This window comes from Manis pentadactyla, chromosome 4, assembly GCF_030020395.1.
Source record: "Manis pentadactyla isolate mManPen7 chromosome 4, mManPen7.hap1, whole genome shotgun sequence".
NCBI lineage: Eukaryota > Metazoa > Chordata > Mammalia > Pholidota > Manidae > Manis > Manis pentadactyla.
Genome location: NC_080022.1, coordinates 86,654,254 through 86,672,730, shown reverse-complemented (window position 1 = coordinate 86,672,730; position 18,477 = coordinate 86,654,254). Strand labels below are relative to the sequence as shown.

Genomic DNA, 18,477 nt, shown 5'->3' with positions numbered 1-18,477 from the left:
GGTCTGAAAAGCTGGTTGGTGCAATTTCAGTCCTTCTGAATTTACTGAGGCTCTTTTTGTGGCCTAGTATGATCTATTCTTGAAAATGTTCCATGTGCACTTGAGAAGAATGTGTATCTTGCTGCTTTGGGGCAGAGTGTTCTGTAGATGTCTGTTAGGTCCATCTGTTCTAATGTGTTGTTCAGTGTCTCTGTCTCCCTACTTATATCCTGTCTGTTTGATCTGTCCTTTGGAGTGAGTGGAGTGTTGAAGTCTCCTAGAATGAATGCATTGCATTCTATTTCCCCTTTTAATTGTATTAGTATTTGTTTCACATATGTAGGTGCTCCTATGTTGGGTGCATAGATATTTATAATGGTTATATCTTCTTGCTGGATTGACCCCTTTATCATTATGTAATTTCCTTCTTTGTCTCTTGTGACTTTCTTTGTTTTGAAGTCTATTTTGTCTGATACAAGTACTGCAACTCCTGCTTTTTCCTCCCTATTAGTTGCATGACATATCTTTTTCCATCCATTCGCTTTCAGTCTGTTTATGTCTTTGGGTTTAAAGTGAGTCTCTTCTAGGCAGCATACAGATAAGTCTTGTTTTTTTATCCATTCAGTGACTCTGTGTCTTTTGATTGGTGCATTCAGACCATTTACATTTAGGGTGATTATTGATAGGTATGTACTTATTGCCATTGCAGACTTTAGATTCATGTTTACCAAAGGTTCAAGGTTCATTACTATCTAAGAGTCTAACTTAACTCTCTTAATGTGCTATTACAAACACAATCTAATGGGTCTATTTTTTTCCCCTCCTTTTTCTTCCTCCTCCATTCTTTATATATTAGGTATCATATACTGTTCTCTTTGCCTATCCCTTGATTGACTTTGGATTTTGCATTTGCTTAGTAATTAACTGTTCTACTTTCTTTACTGTGGTTTTATTACCTCTGGTGACAGCTACTAAACCTTAGGAACACTTCCATCTATAGCAGTCCCTCCAAAATTCACTGTAGAGATGGTTTGTGGGAGGTAAATTCTCTCAGCTCTTGCTTATCTGGAAATAGTTTAATCCCTCCTTCAAACTTAAATGATAATCTTGCCGGTTATAGTATTCTTGGTTCGAGACACTTCTGTTTCATTGCATTAAAATATATCATGCCACTCTCTAAGTTTCATATCAAGAACTCTGATGATAGCCTGATGGGTCTTCCTTTGTATGTGATCTTTTTTCTCTCTCTAGCTGCTTTTAATATTCTGTCCTTATCCTTGATCTTTGCCATTTTAATTATTATATGTCTTGGTGTTGTCCTCCTTGAGTCCTTGTGTTGGGAGATCTGTGTCCCTCCATTGCCTACGAGACTACGTCCTTCCCCAGACTGGGGAAGTTTTCGGCAATTACCTCCTCGAAGACACTTTCTAACCCTTTTTCTCTCTTTTTCTTCTGGTACCCCTATAATGTGAATATTGTTCTGCTTGGATTAGTCACACAGTTCTCGCAATATTCTTTCATTCCTAGAGATCCTTTTTTCTCTGTGCCTCAGCTTCTATGTATTCCTATTCTCAAATTTTTGTTTCATTTACTGTCTCCTCTACTTCATCTGATCTGCTTTTTAAAATTTTTTTGGTATCATTAATCTACAATTACATGAAGAACATTATGTTTTCTAGGCTCCCCCTTCACCAAGTCCCCCCAACATACACCTTCACAGTCACTGTCCATCAGTGTAGTAAGATGCTGTAAAATCACTACTTTTCTTCTCTGTGTTGCACAGCCCCCCCACACTATACATGCTAATCGTAATGCTCCCTTTCTTTTTCCCCACCCTTATCCCTCCCTTCCCACCCATCCTGCCCAGTCCCTTTCCCTTTGGTAACTGTTAGTACATTCTTGGGTTCTGTGATTCTGCTCCTGTTCTGTTCCTTCAGTTTTCCTTTGTTCTTATACTCCACATATGAGTGAAATCATTTGGTACTTGTCTTTCTCCGCCTGGCTTATTTCACTGAGCATAATGCCCTCTAGCTCTATCCTTGTTGTTGCAAATGGTAAGATCTGTTTTTTTCTTATGGCTGAGTAATATTCCATTGTGTATATGTACCACATCTTCTTTATCCATTCATCTACTGATGGACATTTAGGTTGCTTCCATATCTTGGCTATTGTAAATAGTGCTGCAATAAACATAGGGGTGCATTTGTCTTTTTCAACCTGGAGTGCTACATTCTTAGGGTAAATTCCTAGAAGTGGAATTCCTGAGTCAAATGGTATTTCTATTTTGAGCATTTTGAGGGACCTCCATACTGCTTTCCATAATGGTTGAACTAATTTACATTCCCACCAGCAGTGTAGGAGGGTTCCCCTTTCTCTGCATCCTCACCAGCATTTGTTGTTCTTAGTCTTTTCAATGCTAGCCATCCTTACTGGTGTGAGGTGGTATCTCATTGTGGTTTTAATTTGCATTTCTCTGATGACAAGCGATGTGGAGCATCTTTTCATGTGTCTGTTGGCCATCTGAATTTCTTCTTTAGAGAACTGTCTATTCAGCTCCTCTGCCCATTTTTTAATTGGATTATTTGCTTATTGTTTGTTGAGGTGTGTGAGCTCTTTATATATTTTGGATGTCAACCCTTTATCGGATCTGTCATTTATGAATATATTCTCCGATACTGTAGGATACCTTTTTGTTCTATTGATGGTGTCCTTTGCTGTACAGAAGCTTTTTAGCTTGATGTAGTCCCACTTGTTCATTTTTGCTTTTGTTTCCCTTGCCCGGGGAGATATGTTTATGAAGAAGTCACTCATGTTTATGTCCATGAGATTTTTGCCTATGTATTTTTCTAAGAGTTTTATGGTTTCATGACTTACATTCAGGTCTTTGATCCATTTGGAGTTTACTTCTGTGTATGGGGTTAGACAGTGATCCAGTTTCATTCTCTTACATGTAGCTGTCCAGTTTTGCCAGCACCATCTGTTGAAGAGACTGTCATTTCCCCATTGCATGTCCATGGCTCCTTTATCGTATATTAATTGGCCACATATGTTTGGGTTAATGTTTGGAGTCTCTATTCTGTTCCACTGGTCTGTGGCTCTGTTCTTGTGCCAGTACCAAATTGTCTTGATTACTGTGGCTTTGTAGTAGAGCTTAAGGTTGGAGAGTGATGTCCCCTTCACTTTATTCTTCATTCTCAGGATTGCTTTGGCTATTCGGGGTCTTTGGTAGTTCCATATGAATTTTTGAACTATTTGTTCCAGTTCATTGAAGAATGCTCTTGGTAATTTGATAGGGATTGCATCGAATCTGTATATTGCTTTGGGCAGGATGGTCATTTTGATGATATTAATCCTTCCTAGCCAGGAGCATGGGATAAGTTTCCATTTGTTAGTGTTCTCTTTAATTTCTCGTAAGAGTGTCTTATAGTTTTCAGGATATAGGTCTTTCACTTCCTTGGTTAGGTTTATTCCAAGGTATTTTATTCTTTTTGATACAATTGTGAATGGAATTGTTTTCCTGATTTCTCTTTCCGCTATTTCATTGTTAGTGTATAGGAAAGCCACAGATTTCTGTGTGTTAATTTTGTATCCTGCAACTTTGCTGAATTCCGATATTAGTTCTAGTAGTTTTGGAGTGGAGTCTTTAGGGCATCTGATCTGCTTTTAAATCCCTCCATTGTATGTTTCATTTCAGATACTGTATTTTTCAAAGTTTCTATCTCTTTCTTGAATTCCTCCCTGAAGTCTTGAATATTTTTCTGTAGCTCTGTGAACGTATTTGTGATTTTTATTTTCAAATCTTTTTCAGTAAAATTAACTCAGTTTCACTTAGCCCTCTTTCTGGTGTTTGTGGAATTTTGATTTGTGCCAGTTTCTTTTGGCATTTCATATTTGTAATAACTTGGTGAAGGCTGCACCCTCTTGTTCCCAGAAGCTCTACTCTCTGGAGCTGCCCAGTACCTGGAGCAGTAGCACGGGTTGCAGGCAAGCAGCACTGGTGCCTGTCGGGAGGAAAGAGCTCTTTCTTGCTTCCTAGCTGCAGTGCCTGCCTCCACTGCCAGGGCAGTGGGCCAAGCATGCAGGGACAAGTCTCTGTGCTGTGCCCTTGTAGCTGCTGGTGGTGGGGCTCCCCTCTGCCTGGCCTGATGGAGGGGCAAAGGAATCAGGTTTGCAAGCTGGTGCTGGCAGGGAGGTAGGAGCGGCAGGTTGCATATCACAGTGTGGAGCCTTGAAGCTGTGTTGCCATCCAGGGGGATGGAGTGCTTGAAGCTCCTGAAGGTTCCCAACCTGCTGGGTTGTGTGTGCCAGGATGGCTTTGTCTACCTCTCCTTTCTCCTGAGCAGCAAGCTCTGTGCAATCCTTGCTGCTTCCTCTCACTGTTAGGAAGTCTCAGAGTGCCTGCCTTTCTTTTGTCCCAGAGTGGCCAATTGTAGTTACCTGTTTTCTACAAGCAGCTGGAATCTCAGTCTCTCCAAGTATTCCACTTGTCTTAGCTTTTCAACTCCACTAATCTCCAGAGCACCATGTAATGTAGGTTTGTGCTCCCAGAGCAGATCTCTGGGGCTCAGTGTTGAGCAGTCCTAGGCCTCTACCCCCTCCCCCCTCCATCTTTCTTCCTCTCATCAGTGAGCTGGTGTAGGAGAAGGGCTTGGGTACCTCCAGATCGTGGCTTTGCTACTTTACTGTTTTCCATGAGGTCTACTCTTTTCCCCAGATGTAGGCAGTCTGTCGCAGCCTTCTTTCCTGTTGCTCTCTCAGGATTAGTTGTATTTGCTATATTTTCATATTATATGTGGTTTTGGGAGGAGTTTTCTGTTTCATCTCTCACACTGCCATCTTCAAGCCAATCTAATGCTCTACTGTAACTCAGTTTTAAGTGTATGGCCATTGGTTCTCTTTACTGCTAACCTGGCTTTCTCTAGTCTTTTTATTTAACAAGTAACATGACTCCTCATTTTTCTGAGTAACTGAAGTTTTTGATACCAAAATTTTTCAAAACTATTTATTTGAGGGGAATCATTAGTTGTATTTTTATTTTTAAAAACTTTATGTTATCGACTTAATGGGAAGATATTGAGTGTAACCTAAAACCTGTTTTCATTATGCAAAGACATGTTAGTGAACATTCATTGTTTTGGAGCAACCCAATTCTGCCTCTGATTTTTGGTTTCCCATCCTACTTCTAGAATTGTCATTATGCTAGGCCATCACTCTCCTTACTCAATTTCTGGGAACACAGATAACCAAGTTTTTTAAGCAGAATGTACTACAAAGAGAAAATCTAAATGCCTTTCCTTTGGAGCAAGTGGTTTTAATGCTGAGACTGTGTGGCAGCTATTTTAGGTATTCTGGGTCTGAAGTTATGTGCAAGATTAAGTTGCCAGAATGTTTGACCACCAGCTAAGTGGAGAGTTACTATAGCCAATTAGTCTTATTGCCTAGTTATCTAACTGAGGAGTCTTGCCAGTAGGGGGAAGTATTAAGGGAAGAGACAGAGGAACATAAGCTGTAGCAGAATGCTTTTTTAAAAGAATATTTTCTGCCATTATATTGCATTTATCCTTTACCATCAACATCTATCATTATGGATGATTTTCTGTTATAATGCTTTATGTATATAATCTCATTAAATCACATAGGTTATTACCTGTATTTAACACATGCAACATTGAGACCCACAGATGTTAATAACTTGCCTGTGGTCACATACCTAATAATTAGTAGAGCTATTTGACCCCAACTCTTCCCAATTCTTAAGCCCATGTTCCTAATCACTTTGTTATACTGAGAATTCTATTCAGAGACTATGGGCATAAGCTTCGTTCTGTATCTAGAACACTGGGACTGAATTCCTAACACTACACATATGCATATTTACAAAATTCTGCTCTAACACAAGTTAGGTGGCCCATAAAGTTTATAATATTAAGTGTTAACCAGTATTAATAATGTTTTGGAGTTAAAGAAAAGTCCTTTGACGTAATAGCATTCCAAGAACATAGCATGCATTTAAATCACTCAGTAACATACATTGCATGGTATAATGCCTGTGCATAGTAAGGGAATGTAGCTATAACTCAATTTTGTGCGGTCAATGAAGAAAGGTCTCCCTAAGCAGCTTTGTAGGGGGGAAGTGTTTAAAGTTTTTTATGAAAATAAACTGTTTCAAACACCCTGAGTGCTTTAATATTTCAAAACATTTTCTCTAAAAGGATTTCCCCACTTAAGTGAATTGATTGAACTACTTAATGTAGTTCTTAGAAATCATTTTTGAAATACGTAAGAATGTTGCAATTTCCAGTTTTAATGTTTTTACTAATTCAAATTATTTTTCTTTATTTAATCTGAAATAACATGGTTTTATTTCAAATTTGCTTCTCATGAAGAATTCCAGCAACACTAAATTGACAATCTTTATGACAAAAAGTGCTTATTTACCAGAGTTCTTTTGCTCTTTGTTAAAATTTCATTAGGGCATCAAAACTGTATATTCTAAATCTACTGCTGAAGGAATAAAAGCTCACATTTTTAGATTGCACTAGAACCATGAACATCACACCAGTTAGGGAGAGTCATAAAATTTTAGTTTAGACCTAACTCCGTCTCCCTTAGAGTATGTTTCTTCATTGGTAAAATCAAGAAATGTGCCCTGCATTCTTGTAACATTGTTATCATCAAAGGAGAAAATATGTAACAAAACAAAACAATAATGATTTTGTTAGAAAATGATTTAAACTGGTATTGAGTAAGAATGGTATTTTAGTACTTGATTGAAAGAGCTTTCTTCCAACCTACATGACTATTACAAATAATACATGAGTAACTTCTCACAAATAAGTTTATTATATTTAAACTCAAGTTATTTAAAAGGCAGTATTACCTGGTGATATATCAAAGTGTTTTCCAGAAAGGTGAGTAGTAGTCAATACATGAGGTTTTGGAAATATATAATAGCCTTTGTATATGACATATTTAGGCACTTACACATTTCTCATATTTCAGCAAATATGCTTTATTCAAGGTAGTATTTGTGATTCCTACAATTGAATCCCCTCAGTTTCCCTTTGGATCTTTGTTCATAATGCTGATCTTTCCTAGTAGTTTCTCCAATAACTAACAGATGTGGACAAGACACAGGGTTTCTCAAAGTTTAACAGAACTAATGCCTTGAGCTACAGTAGTTGTATTCCAATTTATTTGACCAGAAAGAAAACATACTATGGCCGTGAACTAATGGAAACACCACAGACTGAGTCAGTCCTCAGATTAAATGCCAGCTCCTCTTCACCATCAGTTAGGTGTGTGTCCTTGGGCCAGTCCCTTCATCTCTCAGTCTCACTTTTTTTTTAAATCTATAATATGGCGGGGGGAAGATAACCTATCTTCCATAGTTGGGGTGAAGATTGAGTTAAGGTATTGTATATGTAGTACAGTATTTATGAAATATTAGGTGCTTGTGGGAAGGAAAAATAATTATTCCTTTACTCTCTGAATTCTTAGCTGAGATGCCTGTAATAAAATACAGATTAACAAGAGAAAAATGGAAGTTTATTAATATATACTTCAGGTACACATGGGAAATACCAGGTGAAAATGAGTTACTCAGAAGTGGCTTTAGAATTCAGGCTTAAATATCTTAACAGGGAAAGGGAAATGTAGGCTTCTTAGGGGAGAACAAATGATTTTTAGGAAAGATAAATGGGCCCTTTCTAGAAAGAATAAGCAGGAGGTATGATAGTCTGTGACAATTTTTGTCTGAGTGTGATAAGCACTTCCATCTCCTCTCCTGTGATGAGAGTCAGTCTTGTGGATGAAGCTCCCGGGAAGGACTATATGACAATTGAGATCCTCTTGAAAGGTCTGTCTTTAGGAAGGTAAGGGAAGTTCAGAGAAAGTCCCCTGCATTTGCTGTACTTCATGTGCTTTCAGGTCAAAATAATCAGTAAAGTGGCATGTTTGGTGTTGGCATGCCCCAAACTCCTGTCATCATTTTGGGGTGGCATAGTCTGCTACCCTTCCTTCTCAATACAAGGCATTTTTTTTTTCCTTCCTTTCCTCACTCTTATGGGACTTGGAGAGCTCCATGGGGCCAGTTCATAGACTAATGAGGAGGAATAAATAGACTTGCTTCACACAGTTGCAGCTTTGGCAAATGTTTATTTGCTTAGAATTGAATGTCCAAGCAGACTCAGTTGCCTGCTGATTTCCAGAGGTTTAGTCTCTAATTCACTAAGTTCCACAGATTCTGCTATACAGCATTGATTTTCCAGCATCAGACTTTGACAATAAGTGCTCTAAAGCTCTTCATTGTTTTTGGTTGCAAAAATACATGCCAATAGCCCAAGATAGTTTTTCTTTTATCAGTACTCCAGAGTTAAAGACTAGAACAACCAAAGTGGCATTATCCATGCAGGTAAAATCTTCCACAGCATTCCTTAAACTATATTCAGAGCAGAGAAAAGACTTTAAATGCTAAATCATGTTAGGACACCATTTAAGATTATCACAGATTTTATGTGATTCTGGTAATTCACATTTGATTCATATTTCATGCTATTTATAAATATAAATGAAAAAATTTACTAGGGGAGTGTTATAAATATAAAGAAGCTTTCCTTTTTTTAACTTGTGGAAGCTACTTGACTTTAACAGAAATGAAGTAAACACCAGGTGGTAAAATAATCATGAAATCGTACCAGGTACCAAGAAACACCACCTCCCTCAACCTGTTTGTTTTCCCATTTGGAAGTAGCCCAACTATTAGGCTATTTGATTATTAACTTTAAGTTGAATTTACTTTTATATTATAAACTACTAAGCCTGTTTTTGAAAAACACATTTAACTAAAGAGTAAAATTTTACCTTGTTACCAGATTCTGAAGAAGATGTGGTTGAAACTCCTGCCGTGTCCCACGATGAACACACGCACCAAGAGATAAAGGGCCAAAAAACGCTGGCAACTCCTGCAGTTCGCCGCCTTGCAATGGAAAACAATGTACGCTTTCTTAATATTTAAGTATGAGATTACATGGAAAGTACACATTTGTACCTATGAAAAATTAGCTAGCTATCCCATGCTGAGTTGGCTCAAGTTGGGATTGAAGAAAACAAGAAAATATTTTACTGAATTGTGATCGTTGCACAGAAGTACTCAGTGAGAAATGAGAAGAAACTGAATTTATTCCTATATTAATTGAGCAGTGGGATTTTATCATTCTTTACCAGAGCCCAGTCGTAGTCAGGGCTACTGTTTATTGAGACAGGCATTTGGGTGCATGTGCTTGACTGATGGAGGGAGTGAACACCTTTACTGGGATGGAGGGATGCAGCACAGGGAAGGGAAGGGAAGGGAAGGGAAGGGACGTGGGTTGGGTAAGGGTGTGGTCTCAAGGATCTGATCCAAGGCTGATGGGACAATCATAGAATTGTACTGAATTGAAGTAACAAGGCCAGCCTTTTGTGTTCGCCCCTACTAGACTGTCAGGGGCCTAACCTCTAGGGCAATGTGGCTCCCAGGCCCAGTGATACATATTTACATATTATCCCATTTAATTTTTACTTGAACTCTAAGTTAATGGGGCTATTCTAAGATTAAGGTCAAATTACCAGTTCAAGTCACACAGCTAATACAGTGGCAGAGCCAGGATTCTGAAGTGAGTCTCTGTGGCTGTAAAACCAGTGCTCTTAATCATTATGTCACTACCTCAGCAACTGCTGCCTCCATTACTTGAGCACGTAGTAGCTGGACACTGTACACGTAGTATCTCTAATCCTCACAGCAACCCTGCAGGTGGTCTGGATTATCCCCATTTTGCAAATGGGAAAGGGCAGAGAAGTGATGAAGTTGCCTAAAATCAAGTAAGTGGCTGAATTGGCGGATTGAACACATTTGTCCAGTTCCAAAGCCTGAGTTCTTCCCACTTTGTTCCACAATGCAGTTTTTTTGTTTATCTGTTTTTGAGAGAAGTAGGTTGGTTACAGCGGGGGTGAAGGGGATGACAAAAGGTTATATTTGGAAATAAGTAATGAGTCATTAAAATGTTTGTATCCTTTAGCCAGTTATCCTACCATTGGGGAAATATCCTAAGGAAACAATCTAGATTACATTCTTCCAAGTGTTTTAAATAGACAAAAATTAGAAGGCATGTATGTGTTCAAAAATCATAGCTACAGATTATATACAATGTAGGTACTGCATTGTTAACATAGGAAAATGAACAGAACATACAGTTAATTCAACTGATGAAATTCCATTTAGAGACTTTAATGATGGATTTCTTTCTTTTTAGGTAGCTTTATTTTTAGTACTAAAATGTATCATTTTTTAGATTAAGTTGAGTGAAGTTGTTGGCTCAGGAAAAGATGGCAGAATACTTAAAGAAGATATTCTCAACTATTTGGAAAAGCAGACAGGAGCTATATTACCTCCTTCACCAAAAGCTGAAATTGTGCTGCCTCCACCGAAACCAAAAGAGAGAACCATTCCTGCAGCAATATCAAAGCCTCCGGTCTTCACAGGCAAAGACAGAACAGAACCCATCAAAGGTAATGATGATAAGCGGAAGGTAAGGCCCTATGATGATTTAGTTGGGGGGATCTACTGCAATAGATCATTACATATTGTGGTGTTTTCAGTTTTTACTGAGGGGAAGGTTCAAATTCAGCATCTTAATTTCTTCTAAAAAGAAATTAAAAATTTCTTTTTAATTTGAAAGCTTCAATTTACGCTGTCAATTTCTAAAGAGTAATAGGTTATCAGGTTTCTTGGAATATAAACTTGTCTCCGATAATTGTTCTGTTTGAAGTCTTGCCCAGGATATATATATTAAACATTCATTATTTCTAATTAACTTTCTAAATCACTAGTTCTGATTTGTTATTTATAAACTCTTAGGATGGTTACCTTCCAGAAGAGTGGCTTTACAAGAAAGCCATCAGGTAAATACATGGCTTGCATTCTTTTGAAATTTTTAAACCCTGCAGCACGGAAAGCAGTCATGTCTTACACTATTATACTTGACCTTGAGTGTTGTGCTACAGTCAGTACTTCAGCATTGACGTTAGTGGCTGTCATGTTATGTAATGAGGATGGTAGCTCCAGGAGGACAAGTTTAGTTGAGAGAGCAAATGATGTTAAAGAACCTTCTGTTTCAGCAAAAAAATATTAAAGGATTTAAGAATTTAAATATGTACATATTTTTAATGTTTTCTAGGCTTTCACAAAGCAATGGTCAAGACCATGTCTGCAGCCCTGCAGATACCTCACTTTGGGTATTGTGATGAGGTTGATCTTACTGAACTGGTTAAGCTACGGGAAGAATTAAAACCCATTGCTTTTGCTCGTGGAATTAACCTCTCATTTATGCCTTTTTTCTTAAAGGTGAGATTTCATTCATTTAATCATGTTATGCCCTTCAAACAAGGCTGGAATAGGACATTAAAATTTTGTTTTGCAAATGTGAAATGTGTTAACTATGGATTTGGATAAAAATGTTGCTTCTCATCATATCACATAGTTAGAAAAATGTACAAGTACATTATTTATTTCATAGGAATTTATAAAATTGCAATATCTGTGTCATATTTTTACCAACTCTTTTTGGGCTAAATAAGGATTGTCCTGCCAGTTAAGTAAAGCCTTTAATTCTGAAAGGATCACTCCTGTTTTGAGCAAAAATGAGACTTGGTAGTGATATTGCTTATCAATACATGCATACATTTTTTATTTATTTAACAAACTTATATTGAGGCTTGTGGGAATCATTTCTAGTATTAGCCCTGCAACCAGTATAAAGAGTAAGACCAGCGACTGACCTTAAGCAGCTCACAGTATAGCTCACATTAACAACTGTTTATAAGGCAGCTACCATGTTCAGATCTCATACTAAGCATGCTGTATACATTACCTCTGTCAACTCTCAAAAACCCTGACATGTAAATATTGCTTTCCATTTAAGGAAATTGGAGTTCAGAGAAGTTAAGAAATTTGTCAAAAATATATAGCAAACAAGTGGAGAAGCTAAGTTGCAGATTCTGGTCTATTTTACTTAAAATTGCCTGCTGGTGTCTCTAATGCTGATGCAGCTTTCCTCCAGCCCTTTCACCACACTGCTGATCAAATTATTATGTTATCCCCTGATTCTTTTCAGTGTTTTCCCTTCATTGCTGTCAGAGTAGTTTCTAAACTCCTCACAAATATGAGTCTCTGATGCTACATGTCTAATTTCCTCTCTCTCACAGCCTCACCCTCTTTTCTAGTCAGAGTAAGCCACACATAGTTCTGGAATATATGGACACATGACCCCACTCAAAATGCCCCCTCCTGCCCTGCCCAAATACCTATATATCCTAGACAGCACACTTTGTTCAAGTATAGCCTTCTCCAGAAGCCTTCTGTGACTGTCATGGTTTGGGTTCAATAATCTTTTGTTTCCCATTGCAGTTTATCTCATTATAGCAAGTGTTTACTCAGTTGTCTCTTCACTGGACCCTGAGCTTCATGGGGTCAGTACTGTTCTCCTTTAACTCCAACTTTTTAGCAACTACCTGACAAATAAGTGGATACTCTGTAAACATGAGATGTAATAGATTTCTATAAATGAGAGATCTGGACTACATTAGCTATAGAGAGTCATCTGTAGAGGTATGGCAATTGAAACAGGTAGATGGGGTCACCCAAATTATGTGTGAATGAGAAGAAAATAAACCTAAGTGTTTTACATCAGTGTTTAAGGGGTAGGTAGAAGTTAAACTGGCAAAGGACCTTGGAAGAAGATGAGTAGGGTCAGTAGTATGACAATAAGAAAACAGGAAAGGGTCATTTAGAAGTCAAGTATATATATTGCTATGTAGCAAACCACCTCCAAATTTAATAGTTTGAAGCAAGTCATTATTTCTCGTGAGCAGGACTAGGCTGCTGATCTCGGCCAGAGCTCACTCCTGTGTCTGCAGACAGTTAAGTAGGGTGGCTAGGGGTGGGCTGGTGTGGGATGGCCTCAGCAGAGATGACTCATTTCTCTTCCTATGTCTCTTCCCTCTCCCTGGCATGCCAGCCTGTACATATTCTCATAGTACAGTCAGGGATAAGAGAGGAAGCAGAAAAGCTCAAGCACTTTTTCCAGCTCTGCTACATCAAATTTGCTCTTATCGCAATGACCAGCCAGTCACATGACTAAATTCATCATCGGTTTGCTGAGGGCACCACCGAAGGGCATGTATGCAGAGGTGTGAAAGATTGGGGCCATTGATTCAGCCTCTCATGCCAAAAGAAAGAGTCTTAAGAGGGGAGTAGATGACAGTTACATGCACCACCAAGGCTAAATAGGATAAGGGATGGCAACAGGCTATTGAATTAGTAATTAGGAGGTCATTGGTGGCCTCACCCAGAACTAGTTGAATAAATTTTTTTGAGGTAGAAGTCTGATAGCAGTTTTTTGGTGAATGAATAGAGATTAAGGATGAGGAGACACTTAAAAAATCTAGTAAAAGGCAGACTGGACTAAATACAGAGAGTAGTTATGGTGGTTGGGTAGATGGAAGAAAGTTTCCATCTGTTCCCTCCCCTCCTGCACACCTTAAAGGAAAAACTGAGCAGATTTGTAGGCTGAGGGAAAGAGCTTCAAAAATGTAAAGTTAGGAATACATGACTGACAAGTGAAACTGCTGACAAATCTGTTTCAAAGGGAAGATAGATGAGTACTTTAATATATTGAATTTATTATTGTTTTTCTTCATTGTTCCAGCAGTTTAAGTGAAAGATCTGATCTTTATTTTTGAAAATAAAGTTTAGTATGCTTTATTTGTTTAAAAAATTTTTTCTACCTCTATGAGCTTCAAAACATTTGGAAAATATTACAAAGTATTGTACAGGGTAAAAAATGCCTTCTTGTCAATGGGCACACACCCTTTTGCAAAAATTGGATTATACCCACAATACTATTTTTGTGTAACACTTTAATTAACCTTAGTTATGGATTTTTATATAAAGAAGATTAAATTACAGTTATCAAATCAAATGCTTAATAAAACTTCCCTTAATTCTAAGGATATGATTTTCTTTTCCTGTCAAGACCACTGACCCAGACAATAATATTTAACACAATGCATATAAAGAACTCTTAATTGTACTAGGTATGACAAGTTGGGGGGAGGAGAATCTTTTTAAGGACAATCTTGAGCTTTTTTCCCCCTATTTTTTAAATTGAATGCAAGGCATGACAACCAAATGCAGTGTGTGAACTTTGATTAGATCCTGGGTGGACAGAGAAACATCTATAAAGAATATTTTGGGATGGTTAGGGAAATCGGAATATGGACAGAAGAAGAATGGTCGTATGAGAAGAAAAAGGGGGGGAAAGGAGAGAGATCAAGGAAGACTGCAGAGTGGGAAGACAGGCAATTGTTCAGGGAGGTGGGCTGTAAAGTAAAGCTGGGCCCTTGGCTTGGCCAAGTACATCAGGGCGGACACAGCTGTGACAGTGCACCCGGAAACCCTCTCGCTTGCTCTTTCTACACAGGGAAGTAGATGGCTGTCTTCTCATATTTTAATTCAAAGTGGTCTTATTTGAACTACAGGTTTACTTCTCACAGAAGCCTTAAGACTCTGCATGTAAATGAGGAAAATCACAGAATTTAGACATTTATTTTGGAACTTTGGTCAGTCTGTGTAGTCATTTTGAAAATCTTGATATTTACAAACTGCTTGACTACTTTATCTTTTATTCTTAAATGATTAGGGTGACCCATTTCTATACTACTTGAAGGTAACATTGGGAGTCATATGCTTAGATACATAAAGACTTGAAATTAAACTCAGCCTAAATAAGAGTTCTTTCCCTTCCTGCTTCACACCTCTTCTTATTGCCTCAGATTCCCTATCCTTACTGAGTTGAAAGTGCTGATGTTGTATTCTCTTTCTGTTAAACAGGCTGCTTCCTTGGGATTACTCCAGTTTCCTATCCTTAACGCTTCTATGGATGAAAACTGCCAGACTATAACCTATAAGGTTGGCCATGTGTGGTGGAAAAGTTCTTATTGTAAATAGAAGGTGGGGCAAATGTGCTTGTAGGTTAGATAAGCTTTTAATGGTCTTTTTTAGCCTGGATTTAAAGGTATGGGATAAAACATTCAACTGAAATAGAATTTCTTGCTATTGTTGTTAGTAATATTTATTGGTTAATAATAATACTGTTCAGACATGCAGATTACCATTTTTGAGCCCTTTTGTTTTTTTGCTTAAAATAATGGAAATATACAGCTATGAGGTAATGGACTATGTAACCATCCTATATATCCTCCCCTCAAAAAGAATAATCTCTCTCAAAATGGAATTCCTAACATTTTTAAAACAAGAATAATTTAAACAGAAATAGGAAATGTAGTGAAAATTCAAATTTATTTGAATGAACTCTTCTGTTTGGAGTGTAAGTTTATTGAGACCAAGACGCTTTTTGGGATGCTTATACTTATATACTTATTTATATTTCTCATTAGAAATATACAACCAAGAAGTGAGCTTAGATATTCTAAAAATCTTCCCATATGATTAATACAATTTCTGGGTTAAGTATATACTTGTTGCAAAAAATTTTTTTTAAAAAGTAATGTTTACTTTCAGTCCCATGACCCTGACATAACTGACTGTTTATGTGGAGATTTTATTTTTACAAATTTAACTTAAAATTTTTTGTGTTTTCACTTTCTTTTTTTTCATTTAATCTATTACGAACATCATCTCTAACCAAATAAATATAACATTGGTATCATTTATTAGGCCAATGACCTGTTGATAAACTCTTGATTGTTTGAAGTTTCTCCAACTTACAGTATGAACTCAACCTCCCTCTGTATCTCTATATACTTCTGTATTTATCTCCTGAACACAAATTTTGATAAATATTGGTACATATTGTTAAATACTCCACAGAAAATCTATACCAGCTTACAAATCCACTAAATGTATAAAAATAACCAAAAAAATATTTTTGAAATACTTTAACAATGATTTCTGTTAGATCATCACCAAAATGGTAAAAATAGTTTTTGGTAGTGTTTTCATAGGACAGTGGAGGTTGATCCTTTCTTTCCTGTTATCTTATGAAAAGGCCTACTGCATAATTTTTTTTAGGCTTGTCATAACATTGGGATAGCAATGGACACTGAGCAGGGATTGATTGTCCCTAACGTGAAAAATGTCCAGCTCTGCTCCATATTTGAGGTCGCCACTGAGTTGAACCGCCTCCAAAAATTGGGCTCTACAGGTCAGCTCAGTACCATTGATCTTACAGGAGGAACATTTACTCTTTCCAACATTGGATCAGTAAGTAATATTCATGTTTAAATTCATAAACTGTAACTTAAGATTTCTGATCATGTGTTTAATTAAAATTACAAAATTTCATTTGCCAGTTGATCCTCAAAAGTTTAATTTTTCTACTCTTTTTTTGTTTCAAGATTGGTGGTACCTATGCGAAACCAGTGATACTGCCACCTGAAGTAGCAATTGGGGCTCTTGGAGCAATTAAGGTATATTTATTTAAAAATTAGCAAAAAATATAAGCAGATTGGTAAAATAAACACAAAAAAGAGTAACCATTCTGTGGTTTTCCCTTTTGTCATGGCTTGAGTGCGATGTTTGCCTCGGTAAGCCAGTTGTTTCTTCCTAAGAGCAAGGCCTATAATTCCAGTGGCTGCCTCTGTGTATTATAAAGTGGTGGTGGTCTGGATTATTTCCGTATGGATCAACCTTTGTGGCTTATGCCAGGCAGAGATGTGAGTCTATGGATAAACACAAATGTAGCCAATCTGCCTCTATCAAAATATTTTTATTTCAGAATACTAAAGAATGACAGTAAGCCAATCCAAACTATTACTTATAATAAAGTAAGATATCACTTAGGGAATTTTTTTAGACTTCACTCAATTGAAGAATCATTTGGAGTACTAGTTAAAAATGCAGATTTCTTGGCCTCGAGGACAGAACCTGCGAACTTAGATTTTAAACAAGCACCCTAGTGCTTCCAACATGAGTAATCTGTGACCATGTTTTAGGAGATAATGACTTAAAAATAAAGACTGCAATGATGTTTAGCCCTGTGAATCATTTGGGGAGCTTGAAAAAAATGCCTAAGTTCACCCCATGCCCAGTGAATTGGAATTTGGGTGGATGGGGCTTGGGCATCCCATTTAACTCAGGATTGAGAACCACCAGAATTTAAGAAATAAACTGGATACCATTTCAATACCACCAGTATTAAATGGCATTGTCACTAAATTAACCTTGATTTTGGCCCTCATGCTTTCAGAAGTCTCTTTCTTCATTATATTTACAATGCTTCCACACCGAACATCATCTGGGACATGTTTTTCATGAGTTTATTACTTTCGTTTTGGCATCCAAAACCTTCACAGATACTGTCATTCAGCCTTTGAGTTGCTTTCTAGCAATAGTCCTGCAACTGCTAATTATTCCTTCCCAGCCTCTACTTCCCCTTCTGGCACACAGAGGAGATACAGAGACAAACCAAAAGCACATACATGACACTGTTCTTTCCAAATCAGGAGTTTCTCTGAATAGTGGTTTCTCTGTTGCCCGCTTTCCTCCCAACAAGAATTCAACGTTTGAATCTTAACAAAATTCTGGCATCCTCCAGCTGAAACTCTGCATGGACAAACCCCAACAGGCCAGCCAGGCTTCCTCTCTGTCTCTTCCTTGGGTACCGTGGCTTGTTTCCTCACCGCCTTCAGTGAGGGTACCTTCTTGGTGAGCCCCTCCTTGCCCACCCTGTCAAAAAAATAAAGCCACCTGTCCCCAACTTCCACCCCCTGCCAAACACTCCTTCCCCTTTCCAAACTGCCTTATGTTTCCTTTCCACATTTCACTAACATACTATACATTTTACTTATTTACCCTGATTATTTATCTATCCCCATTGTTAGCTCCAACAGGTCGAGGATTTTTATTGTCTTCACCGCGTTATCCCCAGAGCCTAGAAGAGTACCTGGTACATAATAATAGATGCTCAGTAAATATTTTTTAAGTAATTGAAATCTGAGATAAAATTTACTGTACATATGGAAAATATACAGGGGACAGAAATACCTTGGAGAAACTTGAGAGCTTGAGGCACCTACTCACAACGATGGGAAAAATAGGAATTGGCATTTTCAAAAGTCATTTGGGACACCCATTTGCCCTCTATTATGAAGAGGGGCATTTGTCTCATCTTTTGCCACTGCTGTTGCTGAGCTTGCACTTGGAGCGTGTGAAGGTTGACTCTTTATTCTCTGCCCTATTGTAGGCCCTTCCCCGATTTAACCAGAATGGAGAAGTATACAAGGCACAGATAATGAATGTGAGCTGGTCAGCTGATCACAGAATTATTGATGGTGCTACCATGTCACGCTTCTCTAATTTGTGGAAGTCCTACTTAGAAAACCCAGCTTTTATGCTACTAGATCTGAAGTGAAAGTTAATAGACATCGTTGAACTTTCCAAGC

The 18,477-nt window shown here is 37.7% G+C and overlaps 1 protein-coding gene across 2 annotated transcripts in view; it reads left to right on the top strand.

Annotated features, from left to right (window-relative positions):
* DBT (dihydrolipoamide branched chain transacylase E2) overlaps nt 1–18,477 on the top strand; it is a 65,799-nt gene extending 47,322 nt beyond the window's left edge. For both annotated transcript variants that reach the window (XM_036883859.2, XM_057500467.1), the window contains 7 exons: nt 8,853–8,974; nt 10,308–10,524; nt 11,193–11,359; nt 14,906–14,983; nt 16,106–16,297; nt 16,432–16,503; nt 18,279–18,477. In XM_036883859.2, the coding sequence (XP_036739754.1) occupies nt 8,853–8,974; nt 10,308–10,524; nt 11,193–11,359; nt 14,906–14,983; nt 16,106–16,297; nt 16,432–16,503; nt 18,279–18,446 (1,016 nt within the window). In that variant the 3' untranslated portion in view covers nt 18,447–18,477. The remainder of the gene's footprint in view (nt 1–8,852; nt 8,975–10,307; nt 10,525–11,192; nt 11,360–14,905; nt 14,984–16,105; nt 16,298–16,431; nt 16,504–18,278) is intronic.